We start from the raw sequence: 19,896 nt of genomic DNA, 5'->3' as shown, positions 1-19,896 counted from the left end.
TTTATCGGACGGGTATTTAATCAGCTGTGTAGGGCGAATAACAAAAGAAATTTAATAGAAAGGAATTATTGCGCCCAGTTTATTTCTTGCCATCTTCAAAAGACTTGCGGTTCCTCCAGATGCTCTTAAGATGGATGGTCGCTTTTGGAAAAAATTTAATGTGGCCAAAACTAGAGAATTAATGATATTCTGTCTATAATTTAATTCTCGGTTTTCAAAATTACCAAACGTTCACGTTTTCATTTCGAGAAAGACCAAATCTTTACATAATACACCTAACATTATTGCAAAAAAAACACGTCTTGGAAATAAAGGTCTAGAGAAAAGTTCTTATGTAATAAATTTGTATTGAAGAAAGGACAAAAAAATACGAGTCATAAATTCGTCGTTTACTTACATTGTGTATCCAAGTAAGCTTCTTCCATACAGGATTGGCTCTTACTTTACATTCGAAGTACACATCATCCCCTTCTTTGATATCACTGGCGTTTAAAGTACTTCCGAGGCTTAAATGCACTATCGGAGGATCTGAAATTAACACAACGTTTTGTCAGAACGTTAGACTTGGATTGTTTACTGGAAAAAATTACTTAGCAACAGGTATCGGACTGAAGAGACACTCAGATTATTCTACGAGTACTAGTCAATATCTCGAAATTTCTCAAAATACGGATCCGGTAATAGCCAGATTCTGGTCAAGAGGTTGATCACATGTGGTGGCTTAAAAACCTTGCAAAATGCCATGCTTGCTCCTGGCCTCGGAATAGTTTATTTATTGATATTATCTGAATACCGCTTAAATCTTCTGTCTTTGGAGTCCAAAAAGTTTCTTTGTTGCACCTAATTCTGTGCTGTTTTTCCTAATAACTTCGTATGAAATTATGACGAGAGACTACAAATGGTTTACTGCAGACATACAGTTTAAATGGAGCAGACATAGAGATATATATCTTACTAGTGCTAAACTTCTAGCCAACATGAATTGAGTTCAATGAATCTCAGTCTCGACAGACGCAACGCGTTCAACTCCATTGTGTACTGATCCAGGAAACAAACTACACGAAGAGGGTGTGCAGGTCTATTAATGATTTGTGCGCTTTCCGAGAATGGAGCGGTGCTTTTTGTTCGAAACTTTACAAAAGCTTATTGTCTTGATCCCGGGATGAGGAAGCGATTTTTTAAGCTTAAGTAATTTTCAATGAGACCGGATATATAAGGCGGCACTAATTAAGAAGTCAGGGATTAATTAATTCGAGACGGTTTTACTGAGGATTTGCCGAAAATACCCTTAACCGTTCAACTTTCTCTTTCGTCTTTTGGGTGATTCATTGCCTAATCAATCCTTGTCCTTAAAACTTGCGTTTGCATTGGGGCTTACATGTATTATTTTCGCTCTAGATTTTGCTGCATAGGCATAAATTTAGTTGGGAGGTGACATTGTATATTATATTGGATTAAAATTACAGAGCTTGAGTAACTTTGTGAAATGGAAGCTTGTCAGGCAAGACCCCAATTTCATTAAACAATTTCTTTTCATCTGAATTATTCTGTTCCTTCATTAAGCTTCAAAACTATGCCTAGTGCGGCGCCAACCTAATTATGCTTTTAGAATTCATCACTTAATCATTTGATATAATGCACCTCTCCCCAGAAGGGCAATTTTTCAAACGGGTTTCTCGTTTTTGCTAAACGTTTCATTAGCGGCGTTAAACAAAACTGTTTTTAATTAGTCGGAATAAATTGTTGAGCAGAAACAGTTTTTTAATTATCGTTACTTGCGTTTTCCGCTCTGCTCTTAATATAATGTGTTTCTTAATTTACGACCGTTTTGCTTCTCTTCATTTTTCAGGGAATATTGCAAATTAAACTCTACCCTAAATAATCGCCAGCATTAAAAGTTTCAAGCTTTGTGTATGCAATTACTGGACGTTATAACTTCGTTTTATGCTTCAATAATATGTTTGCATTGTCGCATGGTGTTTCGCATGTTGTTTAAAAGGCAGTCATGATACGCATGTAAAATGAACTGTAAAGTTTTCATCAGTGTTCGATTTCACACAGAGGGAAACCCTGCCCGTTCACTTTAAATCGAATTTCAAGTTCTAATCAAAAAAATGCTTTAAAAGTTTTTCCATCCTGCAATATTTTGATTTAATTCATTTATCAGGTGCATTATTGGTAAAAGTACCAAAGGGCTCAAGCGTGGGACCTTCATTGGACTTAACATAAAATTAATTTTTGTTCATGTCTGCGTCACCCTTCTCCAGCTTCAACAGGTTAAATGTACCCAAGTTTTAAGACATATCCTTAAGATAACCTGCTTAAGACAGTTTTAATGAAACGACATTTTTTAGGTTTTTGATCAATACCTAATAACGTAAAATCGGTTTTCGTGGAGGGTGTTATAAAATTTGATTAAATTTACGCCCTTTGATATTGCAGTTGCTATTTATTTACTTCCAATTTATAAATTTGGAAATCCCCATGTTTATTAGATTCAATTCCGAGAAATATCGCCAATTTTAGGAAGTGTCCGCACTGGAGATTGTAAAGCTGCAAATGGCCTGATTCGAAATGCAAAGGATACATTATTCAAAACCAAATCCGGCAACAGAATCGGCCCTAGCTGAAAATCGATAGTTACAAAAGCATGCTATTTGCTTTCAGTTTATTAAAAACCCTACCCAAATTTGCATTTGAAAAATGTAGAATGTGTCGGATGGGCGGCAATTATTGCTTCCATTTCACTACTAATCATTTTTGGACGTCGAAAGCATTTTTTTTTATTATTGTTATTTGCTGGTTAGCACAATAAAAAATAAAAACTTATGTTTTGCCAATATTTTTCTAAGCGAATAAGTAAGTTTGGCAAATACTTACACACAACGTTGATTTTCCAGGAATCTTGTTCGTGAAGGTTGCTGGCATCGGGATTTTCTGCCCGACAGGTGATTAGTTTGCCATCGTCCTCAGTGGTGGGCGTAAAGCTCAACAAGCTTATCGAGGTATCGTTTTCTACTATTTCTTCCTAAAGAAAAATAATACACTATAAATATTATGATGATGAAAGCTTACGTACAAATGCTGCAATTTGTTTTTACGAAGACGCCTCTCATCAATTCTGAGATACCTTCACTTTTAAGTTATTGGACTTATCGCAAGTTTGGACTCTAAGCTACAACATCTCCAAAACATTGCTTCTGGACCTAACAGTATCGGAAACTTAAATACAGTCTTCGCGTTGGAGGCAAGGACGATAAAATTAACCTCTTTGCTGGAAAAATAAGTTAAATTGAAGAACATTTTCTAACAAATCATAAATTTCTTCGGAAATGCGAATATAATGGAAAGATTTTAATATTCACGTTCCTGCGCATTTTCAAATTGTTTGTTTTCCTTGATGATTAGAGGCCATAAATCTAAAACCTGCCCAAAACAAAGACAAACTACTGGCGATTTTCTCTACGGGTCCATTTCTTATTCTCGAATGCGAGGATTACTCGGGAACTGAAAACTTCGCTCATTAAGTCGGGAAAGGCGCTAAACGATTATGACTTAAACTAACCGAAAAATTTTGTTGATTGATAATTTAGATGCAAAGTTTCGTGCCAAAACTGCTGTAACAAAAAGATGAAATTAAAAAATATAAGGATGCATACCTTGGCTTTGCGAAGGTTCCGTTTTCCCTTGTACCAAGTGATGATTGCTGGCGGTCTGGATCCGGTAGATTTGCAGCTAATTTCATACCGTCGGTCGGCAACTAGAGGCGAATCAGATATGGAAATGTTCACCGTTAAGGGTTTTACTGCAATAGAAAATCCACAAATAACTAAATCAGTACACAATAAAACAGGCCAATCAGGCGTTCCGAACCAATTTAATTCGCTCTACTTATCAACGCGGCACTACATGAAATTTTAATTTACTCACGAATAAGCTCGAGAATAACAGAAGCACTCTTTGGTTCGGTTAAATTAGTATTCTCAGCTTGGCACGTGAAATTCGCATCTAAATCCTTCCTGGAAACCGAAGGCCACCGCAGCTGGTTTTCAATCACAGTTCCTGCTTGATGCTCATATTTGTCATCCACAGTTTTATTGTTCATCAGCCACCTAACAACCGGTTTAGGATGTCCCCCTACAGCTCTACAGGTGTAATAATCAATTATAATAAGATCAGTTTCAAGGTCACGATTAATATTCTCACCTGCAGATTAAAATGACATCATCTCCCACCTCATGCGGACCCACCGTGCGATTCAAAGGGCGGCCTCGTCTATCAACAATAATGGGCGGCTCTGGAGGCACTGAAATAACGATGAAACCGTAAGAAAAGCAATTTATAGAAACTAGAAATAATGGTGAATTTTTCATGGGCCCGTGCAATTGCGGGATTTATGTTGCGCAGGGAATCCAATTTATGGATCCTTTTGTTCTGAATATATTTTCTTGTCGGAATTGCCTGATTACTGTCTCGGTGTGCATTGAGATGTTTCGAACGGGGACCAGCTGGTAGTGATTTGTGGAGATGGATGGTATTACGTAATGGAATTTGTTTTGTGTTTGCTTGCATTCCATTACGAAGAATTGACAGGGTTGGGTTAATTTTACTTTCAGTCTAGATGGATGAGTGAGAAAAATAATTTGGTTATGTGTTTGGATGCTACGCTCCTCCATCGATTTGTTTGAATATTGAGAACTTTAAGTAATTTTTTAACCTTATTGATTCACGCGATAAGTTTATTACTTATCGTTTCGGAAAAACATGGTAATTCGACTTGTGAAAAAACCTTCTTCATTCCAAATAAGTAAGTTCAATGTTGCTTGTTTGGGCCAAGTCTGGCATTACTGTTAATCTTGGTTAAATTATGCTGTCCATCCCCATTTCAGTCTATCCGGCTTTCGATAAGGATTAACGCAATACTGGAATTGCAGATGACGTTGAATTGAATAAATTGAAATTTCACTTCCTAAATCCTGAGAGGTCAGCTAGATCGTTTCAGGAATATGGGATAGTTGGTGCAATAGTAAGATATATGGACAAAACTTGAATAGGTCGAAACGTGAATGGGCATAATGTTGAATAGGCGTAAACAGGTCTTTATAGAGAGACCTTATTTTAGTTCAATTTAAGTGGATTTCAGTCTTATTTTGAAGGTGGCTATTAAAAGAATCGATTTTGAGTAGGTGCTGATACAAAAATGCAAATGAGTGCTAATTGGAAAGGTTCTAAGTATCTCCAGAGGACGTTTATTTCAGTCCAATTCTCACAATTGTTTGTCATATTTTAGGCGTTTGAGACGTTACAGTTGTTTTTAGAGATATTCTATTCAGAAAATTTGAGTTTTTACTTCGAGGAATTTCATAAAAAGAAACTCTGAGGTAATGAAATTGAAGAGCTGCTCTTTGAGTAAAAGGTATTACCACAGCTTTCCATTTGGTCAGGGTTAACGAAGTCACTTCAATTGATACAAATTTTTAGTCATGAAGGACAATGCACAAAAATTCTTTACTCTTGCTGGGAAAATATTTCACTTGTTATAAGAAAAAATAAAGAAAATATTGAGTGGTTCAGATGGATTAGGTTAAGAACGAGATGACATCAAAAAAATCAGGAGCATCCCAGGTTAAATTTAGTTCGTGAAAATAAGACCTCATAAATTTTAAGCTAATTAAGTATTAAAGGAGAATTGAACAGTAATATACGAAAATCGCAACTGTATCGTTCTTTACAAAGATTAGGAATTAAAATTTTGTAAATTCAAAAAAATAAATTAACCTAGAATATCTAAAACTGATGTGAAATAATTTAAAAATAGGCAAGTAAATATCAGGAAACATGTAAATAAGTTTCAGTGAGAATAGAACTAAAGTGGAAGACGAATAATTAAACTAAAAGGATATGCTCACGATTAATAATAGAGCGATGAAGAACGCGAATTTTCAAATATCACAAAAAATTGGAATATTAAATGTTCGAATCCAAATGTTTGGACGATTTACATTCGATTTCAAAATTCGATCATTAGGAGATAGAGCTTGTTATATGGAGTGGTAGTGGGCGAGAGATTTCAAATTGTAGCACTTTATCAACATTGAAGTACTTGGAATTAACGTAAAATAATATTAAAGTTGAAAACTACGTTTGTGAAAAAATACGTTTGCAGTTGGCATAAACGATTTTATAGAGTCCTAGGGTGCAATCATATTAATTTGGTTTATTACGAATTCTCTAAATTAATATACTAGTTTCCTACTTTTGCCAAATAACGTTCTAATTAGCCATCATCATGTGGCATTTTTATTAAAATCTTGCTCATATTAAACCCAGGAATATTCCACCCTGCGGCGAACAGTATATTGGACAAAATGTCCTTCTGTCCTTATCCATTTTCCTGCTAATAAAATTTTAAACTGCTGCAGTATCCGCATCTAAAAACCACCTAAATTAACTGCATATAGACCAGCAGGATTAAAATTAACGACTCACTTCCTGTATTATGGTGCAGCTTTTATTGGAATATTACTAAATTAATTTATGTTGCCTTTACTACCGTTTCAAAGCTCCAATATTCATTTGCAAGCTCCAAAGGACATTACTGTAGTTGGCAGGGGCGTAGCTAGGAGTTTAGGTCAAAACCTGGGATTTGGTGCTTTTAAATCATTAAGATTGCTCCAAATGCCTGTACCGCCACTGCGGCTGCAGTTAATCCAACTGTAGCAATAAGATTAAATTTATGGAATCCAATTTAAATCAGTCTGCTTGTCAGGCGTGACATGAAACTTAAACACCTTTAAGTAAGATTGAGTTTGTAGTGTTATTGAATTTACGCATTTAAAATTATATAGTGGAGATTTCCTTTGGCTGTAAAATAAATTATGATTTCCATAAAAGTGGGAAAAGCAAATTCGTAATTATTACAGTATAAAATGGATACATTATTCTGACTATTTTGGAACCGCTAGTAACAATCATCTCTGGGGATTTGTTAAAGACTTTAAAACATCGTCAACATTTTTTTTTCGTTTATAGACATTCCAGTAAGGTTAGTATATTTAAAAAATGATGACATTCGCTAGTAATTAAAAAAAATTATGTAATATTCATTTTTTAACTTTACCAAGCTATTAGGTGGTTACCACCAATGATATCCTACTATGAGATATAATTTTAGCATGAAATTGTTTCTGGAAAGATTACTGGAATACCCATGCTTTAGTCAAATTTTGCATAAATATTTTCACAACTTTATCCAGAACTGGAAATAATTTCGAACCGCCACTGATATTCTGCATTGTGGATCCAATTTAGCTTCGAAAGCTATTCTAAAGGGGCTCTTTCTTGATATATAGATTCCAGTGACGTCAATATCTTCAACTAAAATTACATCCAATTTAGTTTCGGAAGTTCTAATACAGTTAGTTTTCTCATGTGTTCAGAGGTTAAAATAATTAGAAACAGCCACTGACATCCTGCATTGTCAATTTATTTCAAGATTTTAAGTCTTTCGAAAATTTGTTACTCGGCTTTGATAGACGCATAAATTCCTTTTATTTTTTAAGATTAAAAGTATGAATCTACTCTATACTCATCTACGATTCCATTTGAAGAAAATATAAATGTATAGTCGAACCTACATCTACGAGATTTTTCCGTAGAAAAGTTCTTTGAGTAGAAAAGTTTTAAGTAGAAAAGCCTCTTTGAACGTGTTTCAATGACACAGATTCTGATATTACCCTTGAAGACATACCCTCCTTTCGGTTAATATTATATCTATGCTTACAGCGTTGGGAAACTAATTAAAAAGTGGACAAATCTACTTATGAACCAATTCTGCAAACCAATGGAAGTACTATGGTATTGCTACTGGTATACACTACTGCAATTGTAATTCAATTTTAATTTGTAAATTATCTGTCCTGGTTCTGAACGTTTTATTTACTTTAATTTCTCGTTTAGGACGAGAGCTCTCCCATCCAACTGTCGTAAAATTAGGCACATCTTTGGCATCTGGAAAATAATAGGAATAAATTTCATTTGTGGACAATTCCAAATTAACTGATTCAATAATAAAGCGAGCTTCTATCAACAAATAAACTTCAAATGCCGTCTGAGCTAACGTTTCCTATTAAGATTGATAGGACAAGTGTAAACTTGAAACTGACCAGAACGTCTAAATGGATTTCAATCTGGCCTGGAGAAAATTGATTGCTCGGAAGTTCATTACTCACTCTGTCGTAATGAACGAACGTCGCGTCCCAAAAATACGATCGCAATAATTCCAGTTTAGTGCCAATGATTGCTATTCGTTCTTGCACCATCAACCGACAATTCCTCTTGAAAGAGAATGGAAAATCCTCTAGACAATTAAATTTTGATAAACAACAGTTTCAAAAAAATTAGATACGAACATCACTGAAAGATCTGCATGCGAAATTACAAATTCATAAGAGTAATAATCCTTTGAAACCTTATCATTAAGTATTTTTAGACACTGTGCGTGTTACTATTTCATGGGATGTGGTGATACGAGTGTTTACGATGTTGAGCCTGGCAGCACAAACATGGTAAACGCAGTAAAATGTAACACAAAAACCCATCAATTTACGATAATAGTTTTCACACTGGTTTATTCCAGGATTATACTGGAAACAGCAATTGGTTTAACACAATTTTTCCGCATTTTTAGATATTTACGCTTGAGTTCGTTTGCAGCTGACCCCTATAAATTATTTAAAGGCCACACTCGAAGTTATGAACGGGGCACAAGAACCTCTACAATGGTGACATTCTTCCTGTTCCTCTCGGATTTACAGTGTTTATGTACGTAAAAAGAGATCAAAAGAGTGGAAAATGCTATCCTATTTAGTACAGCACATTTCTTATTAAATTATCACATGGGATGTCTATATTAGAAATCAAAGACCACAACGTTCTCCAAGAACTATGAAGCAACAATTTCTAGGGTCATCTTTGTAGTTTAATCTTAACAGTCATTGATTCATCTTTCAACAAAATACCCATTTTCACTAAAAAAAAACCAGCCATTTTCCATTTAAAAAAGTGAAGTAAAGGTCAATTTCCCGTGTAACCGGAAATCACATCAAATCATATCCCAAAGGCGGATCCTGTATTTTCTTGTAGGAACTTGTAGATGTTTTTATCTACGAGTGGTCTTTTGAACTTTTCAGTCCTGTTGGCGCTGCATATATTAATGTTTTGCCATTCCAACATTACCCATTTAGCAACTTGTTGCTGCACATTTAACTCGTGACCATTAAGGGTTTGTCTCTGCATACCTTAATTTGCATGTATAGTCCAATAGCTGGGTAGAGTTACTACGCGACGTTTAAAAATCTTTAGCTACAGACTCACAGTATGGTGAAAAATAGTAGTACATGTAAAATTGATTAGATTTGTAAAACCCTGGGTCTCGGTTGATGGCGAAGGGGTACGTGGGAACATAGCTGATCTTGATAAGATTCTTCATTACACTTTTAAATACTTTTCCTTAGGACTACCGCACACCATAGTAGATATCCGTGTAATTAGAATGACAATCGATAGGAAACAAAACAAAACGGTAAAATTAATCAACAACAATCCGGCGGACTGAACTGTTTTAACGACTGACAGATGCGTTTCATTACAGCCGGCTTTGAGCCGGCAAATCGCCAGCTGGGGTTCGCACGTGGTTGTCTGTAGCTCAGATTTACCGTGACCCTTGCCCCAACATTCGTTTTCCTCGGGATTACCCCGTCGGTAATTAATGACTATAAGCTGTATTTACCGGTACTGAATTTATTTTAATTGTAGTTTGATAGTTTTATTGATTGGAAACATTTAGAGGTCTAATGCTCATGCCATTATAATAATTTTATGAGGAATTATTATTGCTTTTGTTTGTGGGGTTGTAATGAATCCGTGGGCTGTCACCGAATATTCGAAATTAACTACATCGAATTATGAATTTTCGAATATTCGCCTATTATTTCGAATGTCCCTGGAGAACAGTAGCTACATTAACTTTCCAGCCCAGTGATGCACCTTTACAAATGTACAATTCGATCCATTCAATCTTCATGTGTTGGTCAACTGCCAATTTCAATATGTATTTTTTTTTTAATATTTAGTTGTTCGTTTTCTGCATAGTTTGTTAAAAATATGGAATGCTTTTAAAAATATTACATTCTTGGGGAAGTGCGAAATGAATATAAACATTTCCGAACGTAGCTTGTTATAACCGAGAGTTGAAAGGGTCAACAGTACATGCAAAATTTTACGTTTTTTCATAAATTCTCTTTCATAACTACTCTTCGTTCACTAAGTAATAAAGGATGATCATAAAAAAATCTTGCAGTAGACGGGAAACGAGTCGGGATTCTCTTTTATCGAACATCCCAACTGGTAATACATATTAAAATTCCTCAATCCCCTGATGATTCAAACCATTATAGAGGTATGTAATATTGTGTTTAACTTAAGCGCCTTATATGTTAATGCATGCTTTTCCCCAGAAAACGATTTTAAAAATACCCTTTAAAAGTGTGTTAAATTTTTGCCCTTAAATAAATGGAAATAAATTCTGTAGGTACTTTGTGATTCGCAAATATGATAATAGACAAACTATTGTCAAACAGTGTTTGGTTAGTCTGTGGTCAAGGATAAATGGAAAGTGTTCGGATCTTCGTTGTTTAAGAATCCAAAAAGTCTTTATTCCACTGTATTATATATTTAATTTATTATTGAAAGAAATTGCTCGCATTAGTAATTAATATCAGTCGATAATGCTGTTTCAGAAGTGAACAAAATAACATACATATGTAATTGGGAGAAAACTGAAAATCAGCAAACACCCACCTTTCATTGAGCTCCTATCCCCTGTTCATAATCATGAAACATGAATTTTATGTAGAATTTATGCATTAGAAGCAGCGGCGCAAAACATCTTTTTGAATTAACAAATTTACTTTAGAGATGAAAATAATAAACTTTATATACGGATGGAAGGATATTAAAGAACTATATAACTGGTTTCTGTGACCTAACTAAGCCCTAAAACTGCTGCCCCACAAAAAAAATCAATTTGACTTTCGAAACCGAGGAAATTGCTCTACGTAAAATGCAGGGACGTATCATATCTTTTTGATTTGTGAATTGTACCTGAAATATCTAATAATCACTCTAATTAAAAATACGTATTTAATACATTTTCTTCTCGTTCCTTTTTTATTTGATTTTTTGAAAATTCGATTAGCATTATACTAAATACCTTCAAGTTCATTTTTTCACATATGAGTATGAAAAGCACAACTTGGAAAATCCCATATGGGATGACGATATGAAAATCCGTTGAAATCCACGAGGTTCGTGAATCGATTGACGATAGGAGCGTGTTGCATATCATAATGATTAATAACTGATCAAACAAATCGATCGCGAAATTGGGGAATTATCCAGCATCCAAAAAATCTTCGGAATCGTCTATAGTTCGATATTAAAAAGTGGATTATTGGTAGGAAATTTTAATAGTGATAATTTGGTGACTTAATAATTAGAATTTATTTCAATGCGTTTGGCAATCTGGCGGTTCTCAAAAACACATTAATATGTTATTTAGCCAATGCAAAATAGATTGAAAAAAGCTGAACTAAAAATTTGGTGCTCATGAGATTTCGATGAAATTTAATTTCCTGACGACCAGAAAAGTCCATTGGAAAGTGCAGTAGTTCGTAGATTAATTGCATTTTTTTCAAACAGATTTTCCCCTAAATATATGCATTAAATTTAATTATTAATTTTCTTAATGGCTTCGCACCAGTTGGAGTAATAGTCATAAATAACAATATGCAATATGTATTAATGAAGTCAATTAAAGTTTCATATGCAAAGCTAAATTTGCTACTCGTTTCCATTCGAGTTATTAAATTTGACCGCACAAACTAATTTTTGAAATAGTGATTTTCAATTTACCTCTATTATAACAGATTGATTATTCCGTATAAATTATAATTTGCCGCATGCCACATAAACATAATGAACCCCAACAATTATGAATGGTTTGGGGCTCATTGAGTATGATTTTTTAAATCTAAAATGAAGCGAAGACTCGACTTGTGTACATACGAACGTAGTTTTTGGATTTTTTTTGGATAATTGTAAAATCAACAGTAATAATAATTTCTGTATCATGAAAGTACATTTAATGCTAACGGCTGCAGGACTAGTACGGTTAATGTTATAATTTTCGACTATGGCGACGGGAGTAAGATCACGACTGTAGCTGTTGGCGTGGCAGTTGGATACCGATTTATGCGAAGGTTTTAAAAATCTATGAAACTCTACGTGGAAAATCTTTCTCAACTGTAAAAGAAAATCGTTCCCATGAATGTTTTGAAGCATTCATTTCAAATCCACAACACTGAATCCGCCAATAATTTTCTATTCACAAGACGCTTGAAACATTATCTTCTTTCATTCATCAACTTTATTTGGGGTCCCGTTATTTACGAGCTTTCTGAACCGATTAAATTGAGGCCGGTTTTAAGAAAAGAGCTGCTGGTAATTACATATTAATTCAACAGTCATTAATAAAGAAGATTAATTACCAGTTTAAATTTAAATTAGCGGCCTAAACGGATCTTTTTTAGTTCCTGTAAATATTTACTAGCAAGGGAAATTAATCAATGAATGGTTATTTCATGCGTTGTAAATTAAGCGTCGATAAAGTAGTTTGATAAAGATATTCATATTGAGGGAGTAAAATTGAAAAAAATATGTGCATGTGGTGTACATTTTTGTGAGTCGTTAACGTTAAAGCCGCAGTATGATTGTGGGATTTGGTTCATAACCTCTCTTCAAAACTAGTTATAAATTCAAAACCTACACGTTCGAAAATTATTTATAATGCAACAAAATTTGTGTTATTTCATCAATTTCGTTTTTTTCACGATACATATCTACGAGTATATCCTCAGAAAAAATATACAAAAGATCTACTCACCAATTACTGTTAAGTTGTAATTAAAGCTTCGAGTCTGTGCGTTTCGAAAATCCACTCTGCAGCGGTAGATTCCTTCTTCGTGACGTCGAATATGCTCAATGACTAGTTCAGCAGGCTTTGCCAATGTGCGAAAAAATGCTCTATTTGCAAATATATTGGGGTCTGACCAATGGGAGGCTTGAGACATTGGTTTTCCTCGGACGTCAAAGCTGAAAAGGACAATTCAGTTGGAGATAGGTTCTAAAAATAGCAGTATCAAATTTATGAGTGTTGGTAAATATGTCAAGAGTTGAAAAATTTGGATCGTGGTTTCAGCTAGAGAGAAATTTCTGCATTGTTTTACAAGTACCAGCCTGAACTAACCTAAATAAAATACATAGACATCCGTAATGGGATGTAATAGTGTCTTAAATGCGAGCAACAAACACAGTGAACATTAACAAATTAATTTTACCTGGGGAGATAATGCAAATTTAGAAGTTAATTAGATTTCTCCTAGGAATAATTTATACCTATTGTAATTTCTCGAAATGTAATCATTCGAATTGGGAAGGAGAATAATAGGTCATATTTACGTTATTCTCTGTTATTCCACCCAAATACCTGTTTCTGGCTTATCTAAGCAAAATTATGCATCCTCGTCAAACAGCCGAAATCTATTCTCCGAGGGCGTTACACAGGAGAATTTACCTATTGCCTCTATTAGAGAAGTTGTAGCTAAATCGTAGACAAATGTGTATGCCCGTCCTTTGTACATACATAAAACAGTTTCTGTATTCCTCTTGAATCATGCTAGCTATGTAATTTATTACTCAAAATACAATAGATACAGTTATTTTATTGGATCCATGCTCAGGTCAATAAGAGCGACTATGAATAAAGTATTGAATTGTGAGTTGTAATTATAGTAATTATAGCAGCTTATTATAATCTTGGATTAGCATTAAAATCCATTAACGCCTGTGGAGACCACAATGGTTGAACTTGTTAATAATAATATGTAGTTAAATGCATTGTTAACAAACGTTTCAGCCAGCCGCAGTTTCCACAACGGTAGGCGATGGTGTTGAAGTTTGCACAGCGCGAGTCTGTTAAAGAAACAGTGCATAAAAGTTTTAGATAAATTCATCTATTATCGTCTACTTTTGCGCTTAGGTTTACGGTTCACCATACTTTGTGAGTTTTTTGAATGATCATCCACTATATTGAAGGATAAATCTCCATTTGAGAAGACCAAATCCCCAATCTGCGAGTTTGGTCTCAGAACGAAGTCGGTTGACTGAGATCTTGTGCTACAACAGTTTTCCCCATAAATCGAAAGGAATTTATACTTTAAAAATATTATACCTTAAATATGCCTTTTCATAGCATGAGATGCATCGAAAGCACTCATATATCTAAATTGATATTTAACGGTATCTCGACAAATGGCTCAAACGACACCCTTCAAGGGTTCCATTTATAGAGTTAAGAATTTCAAGTGTTAACGAGAGTGGTTATAACCGCTGGTTTTAACCTGGTTAGGAATGGTTTAAGCACGCGGTGTATCGGCGCGTATGGAGCGTGGCATCGTAGCACGCGCTTCGAGTCCCGATTAAAAGCACTGTATTTTAGATTTTTGTGGAAAACAGGTCGATGCAGTTCTTATTAATCAAAAAAGGAACCAAAATAGATTAGTTTTACTTTTGAAATCGAGCTCCATTGACCTTTCACCATAAAGTTGGTCCTGGTCACCCAGAGTCTTAAATACACGGGCGCTGTTGATTATGTGGTGGAGAGTTGGTGATGACACACGGCTCTGATTTTATCGTTGACTACAGATGTGTTCCAACAAAGAAGACAACTAATTCTAGATCATTACGGTCAGGCAAATGTGCAGTTTGTTTCTCGGGACACCTTGCATATATTTCTGTCTACCTTTTAAGTACGAAAAATGTAACAAAGCTAACATTTAAGATATATATATTGGAGGATAAGATGATTCCCACAGAGAACAAGTTCCTGTATAAATCAGGGATAACATCATCCTTTATTCAATATTTTTCGTTCAAAAAGTATCTGCCGCTTCTGATATCATAGTAAAATGTCAATACTTCATAGAGCCACTTTAATCCATGTAAATGCCAAAAGTGGTCTTAAATTCAAAGCTGAAATCTGGCTGAGCGTGGATTTCTGAATTGGGCTAATATATTTAAATAAATTTACAACATAGAGAAACTTCATATACAATTGATTGTTTGAAGATGGAGAAATGTATTCCTGGAGTCGAATCACAATGAAATATAATATAAAGAAGGCATAGCCTTCGATTTTCCTGAACAAAGGCAAACATTTACACAGATATTGGAAAAATCTAGGAATGCGGATTTAAAGGCGATGATGATTCTTATTTTCCGTGCAGAAGGCGAATAATCTGAAGCAGCCTGATGCTCATGGTGCATATGAGGTTTTCCCCACAGGGCACATTTGGGAAAGTAAACATGCAGTATTATCATAGACATGAAGCCAAGAATAAATTTTTAGGAAATTTTGGATCAATTTTCAAGATAATTAAAATGAACTTGTATAGTTTTATGCGACATCCAAATCATTGTCAGAAATAGGTGCATCTTCACTACGTGTTATGTGGATAAAACGCTCCTAGATAGGTGTAGCTGACGAGCTTAAAATCAACTTATTCAATATATTACTTTAGAATACGGGATAACCGCTCCTTTAAAATTCTCCCTTTCATGGCCAAATCGCTAAAACGTCTTTTAGTCGGTTTTGTCTTAACTTCTTCATTTCACCGATCAGTACCCCTCATTTTTCATCTCAGCAACAACAAGAAACTGATCCAGGAACTTTACCAAGCAGCATAATAGATCCTAAGCATTAAGAACTTTGAGGCTTGGAGCAATTGCCTCTATTGTTTGCTCTTCCTAATTAATAAGCAATCCCATTGTCTGATCGACAAAAGAGAAAACGACTTCTTAACAAATGCGACCTCGATAGTTTAGCGGGATTGTATTGTTCCAGGCAAATAGGTAGCCCCTAAAATTGGCAATATTTTATTTTCAGTCGGCTTCCATTGTTGCGCTCGTTGATATGCCCAACGCAATTTGCATTTGCTTTCACTGATATGGCCGCCACGGAATTGGTTTGTAGCACTGAGCGCCCTTTTGTTTCAGATTTTCCTGGTATTGGTTTTTTGCTGGTTGCGTTGTGATTTTTATTATTCTCCTGGTCAAGGTGGAAGCTCCGAACGAAAAAAAAATGTCCTGGAATATGGTCTGAAACGTATTTTCTATCCTGTAGACATGGTGAAATGAAGTTGGCCAATTATGGCGAAGGACCTTTCAAAGTCTCAAAAAGTTTCTCTTAAAAATTATGCCTTCCTCATAATTCAAAGACGATTTCTCTCGTTTCTCAGACTTTTATTTTGTCTAGAAACAATGCCTTGCAGAGAAAGCAGTTATTGCCCACTTCATGCGAGGTAATAAATTTATACTCCAAGATCCAGATGGAAAATCTGTGGCTATTACAAAGAAAATAAAGTCGCGGCGACAAAGCTCTGTTTACTTAACCGCCTATATTTATTTGACAGTGGAGCCTTCCTTTCCAGAAGTTGGATATTTGTTTTGTACTTGACTGTATTTCTTTCGATACGGTTAGATTTACGACCCGAAGGACTTCGGGGAGGTCCTTTACAAACACTGAATCAGCTGCAGCCCGTTTGAGGGTCCTTCTTATTCCAGATGGCACGGCAAGATTTATAGATATTGGATATACTTATTCTGGTATAAATTTCCTTGGGACGTTTTAAAGTTGAGAGATGCTCTGACAACAGAATTAAGCCCGGGTTTATAAGAGCAGTCTAGATTTATTAGATGAGGTACAATAGCATGGCAACTTTGCCTAAGAGACAATCCAAGAAACCATCCCATGATTTGTTCTTATTTCCTCGTGTCTGTGGAAGTCATTCTTTTGCGTAAGTCAGCTCGACTTTGATTTTTCGACAGTAAACATATTTATTCGTAATCAAGTGAGTTCCGACACAGTTTAAGAAATCTAAATTTATCACTTGCCTCACTTGTAGAGAGATCAAAGAAAATCGATTTCAATATCGAGTCGCTATCCGTTGTTCACCAGAATGAAATTGGCGATATATAGGGACTGACTATTCTTCCAACGCGTGCTTTAGGCTTTGAATGTTTGTATAGGAAGCAGTTTTAAAAAATATTATTGAAAGAGTGAGAAAATGAAATGGCAAGGGTTATATTGAGTTATAATGAGTTTTATTTACATTCCAGAGTTTATAATACGGAACCTTTTTCGTTGTTAGGTACGTGGAATTTTAGTGAGCGCAAGTAAGAGGTAATTAGGCGATTGATAAGTGCGAGGGAGACAGGTTACCATCGCTAACTCGCAAGCAGTACACCTCAATTCGAGAACGGATGCAGTTTTATTTGAAGGCGAACGTTGATGAAAATTTTAGTTTCCAACATCATTTTCACCGACGTATGAACTTCTTCGTCGTATGGAAAACATAATACATTTATCGCTCGACTTTGGGCCTACGAATATCCTCACGAGACTTATGGTAAAAGCGCTCGAGACGTCTCAAAAACTTAAAGTTTAGGCTGGGATATTGGCCAATCACATTATTGAACCTTCCTTTAATGGTGAAAATTTGAATGCTCAAAAATATCTGGAACTTCTCGAACATCAAATTGTTCCAGCTAGTACTGAACTTCCTAATATTGAAACCAATAAGGTTTGGGTTCAACAAGACGGTGGGTCTTGCCCACAGCAGCCAACCAATGCGGCAATTTTTAAATCAAAATTTCCCTAAACGTTTAGTTATTGGATTTGGGAATATTAAGTGGGCCACTAAATCACCTTATTTAACTCCAAATTACTTTTTTCTCTGGGGTTATATTAAATTAAAAAATCTTCTAATATGAATAATTTAGCAGGATAGAGGCGCAAGATTTTTGATGCCTGTCAATCAATTACGACGGTCATACCTAATTATGTTCGTGGATAATTTTATCATCGTTTCATGTATACTTTACTACAAAAGGGTGATCGGTTTGAACACCTTTTATGAATCTCTTTTTTGGAAAAGATACATTTTCTACTAGCTGCTGTTTTTAATATAAAAATTTCAATTTATTATAAAATAAAATATATGCATGTAACTTGCGTTCTTCCAAATCACATAGAACTACATCCACCCTCGGACTACGGCACACTGCTTACCAGTTAACGACGCCAGCCGATCGTTGACGATGGAAAGGGAAACAGAAGCCTGCCTTTCTCGCACTTATCAATCGCCTAATTGCCTCTTGCTTGCACTCACTAAAACTCCATGTGCATAGTAGTGAACAAGGTATTGCATATATTTATTAATTAATGTATGTGAATGTTCGTTATTTTCCATAATAAACGACACAAGCAAAATCAAATAAGTGCGATAATGAATTTTACAGGAGTGAGGGTAATTGAGTTGTGAAAACTTTGCTCCCAATCGATGTGTTAAAGGTAAATTCATTCAACTTTCTAATGAAAATTTTTTGGAGAGAATTTTTCGCTCGCTTGGCAATTGTTGCATGCCAACATTACATATTAACATTAGAAGATCTTTCCCACGGGATTTATTGGTTTAACCATTGGAGACGTATCTTCGCCATGTTCAGAGATTCACGTTATGAACCAGGCAACTGGAAAAGAAATTTAGAAAATGTTTCCGGGAAACTTAGCTGCGGTGTCCGCTGATTTTCTAACTTGCAAAATTGCCGCTATAGGCTTGTATTGCACTTCAAGTACCATCCAAAAACTACAAGCTTTTGGACGGCCGACAGGTTCACTGGCATTAAGACATAAGTGTGTGCACATATTCACAGATTTTAAATTGGCCGATAAAAGAGATCGATAGGCTGCACCGTCGACTCCTTAATAGGTCAATCGTTTATAAGGCTCAGAAGCGTTTTATAAACTTGCTGGAACAGAACTTCATTCTTGCCTTTCCAACGCAACTGCGCTATTGAAAAATAAATACAGTTAGATCTACTACCAGTATTTACTTTGATTGCCAACATCTCCCTTCCTCGTTAGGGCAAATAAGTTTTCTAAACAACCGGAATTGCAATAGCCGTTCAATAGAGCATCGACGCTACATACTCATAAAACCCGGCACTTTCCGAATCGAAAACACCGGAAAACAATAGACATGCACTAAACTAAGCCGAATTGTCCATTTAGTTTTATGGAGTACTTCGAAATAATCAAACAAAAGCCTTTTGACAATGATTGCCTTTTAAATTTTCAACAAGGTAGAGCTCTCGACACGAGTTTTACGGAACAGTGTTATCTGCGGTTTTGCAACTCGGAGCGGTTCAGGGCTTAATGCTCGTAAGGGTTGCTCGGCAACCGAAATGCGAGTAAAGTAATACGGTTTTAACTTTTATTTCAGGAATGGTTTGTTCTAGTTTTAACTGTTTTTTCAGCGAAGCGTTTCACGCTTGATGATTTCGCTGTGGTAACTATCGGACAAATCGACGAGAGGATTTCTGGAAAGTTCATTGGTGTACGGAGATTTTTGTTTGCCTTGAAAGATGTCGTTCGCAATATAAACGCTAATTGCTATATCCGAGAGTAACTCAGTAAAGGTAGCTGTGTAATTCAGTACCGAACGCTATACAGTTGCGCCAGAAAAACAGATTCCAGAGCCCGAACTGAATGGTTGTTAAGCGCGTGGGATCACGATTTACCAATCGGAAACGGGGTCTCGCTACTTATTGAAACAGTTTATATATTCGTTTCTTGTTTTGAAATGTCGGATTTTAGTGTTTGAAGTTGAGGAGACCCGCGATACCCGTGGGATCCGGACATATGTGAAGGAACTATGC

At 35.5% G+C, this 19,896-nt stretch overlaps 1 protein-coding gene across 3 annotated transcripts in view; it reads right to left on the bottom strand.

Moving 5' to 3' along the window:
- The window catches only part of side-II (sidestep II), a 229,405-nt gene that overhangs the window by 14,876 nt on the left and 194,633 nt on the right, over positions 1-19,896 (bottom strand). For all 3 annotated transcript variants that reach the window (XM_066291896.1, XM_066291913.1, XM_066291906.1), the window contains 6 exons: positions 13,004-13,212; positions 4,207-4,306; positions 3,931-4,145; positions 3,660-3,805; positions 2,881-3,028; positions 398-528 (listed from right to left, as the gene is read on the bottom strand). In XM_066291896.1, coding sequence (XP_066147993.1) covers positions 398-528; positions 2,881-3,028; positions 3,660-3,805; positions 3,931-4,145; positions 4,207-4,306; positions 13,004-13,212 — 949 coding nt within the window. The remainder of the gene's footprint in view (positions 1-397; positions 529-2,880; positions 3,029-3,659; positions 3,806-3,930; positions 4,146-4,206; positions 4,307-13,003; positions 13,213-19,896) is intronic.

The sequence above is a fragment of the Euwallacea fornicatus genome, chromosome 2, assembly GCF_040115645.1.
Source record: "Euwallacea fornicatus isolate EFF26 chromosome 2, ASM4011564v1, whole genome shotgun sequence".
Classification (NCBI taxonomy): domain Eukaryota; kingdom Metazoa; phylum Arthropoda; class Insecta; order Coleoptera; family Curculionidae; genus Euwallacea; species Euwallacea fornicatus.
This window is presented reverse-complemented; position numbering and strand designations above follow the sequence as displayed.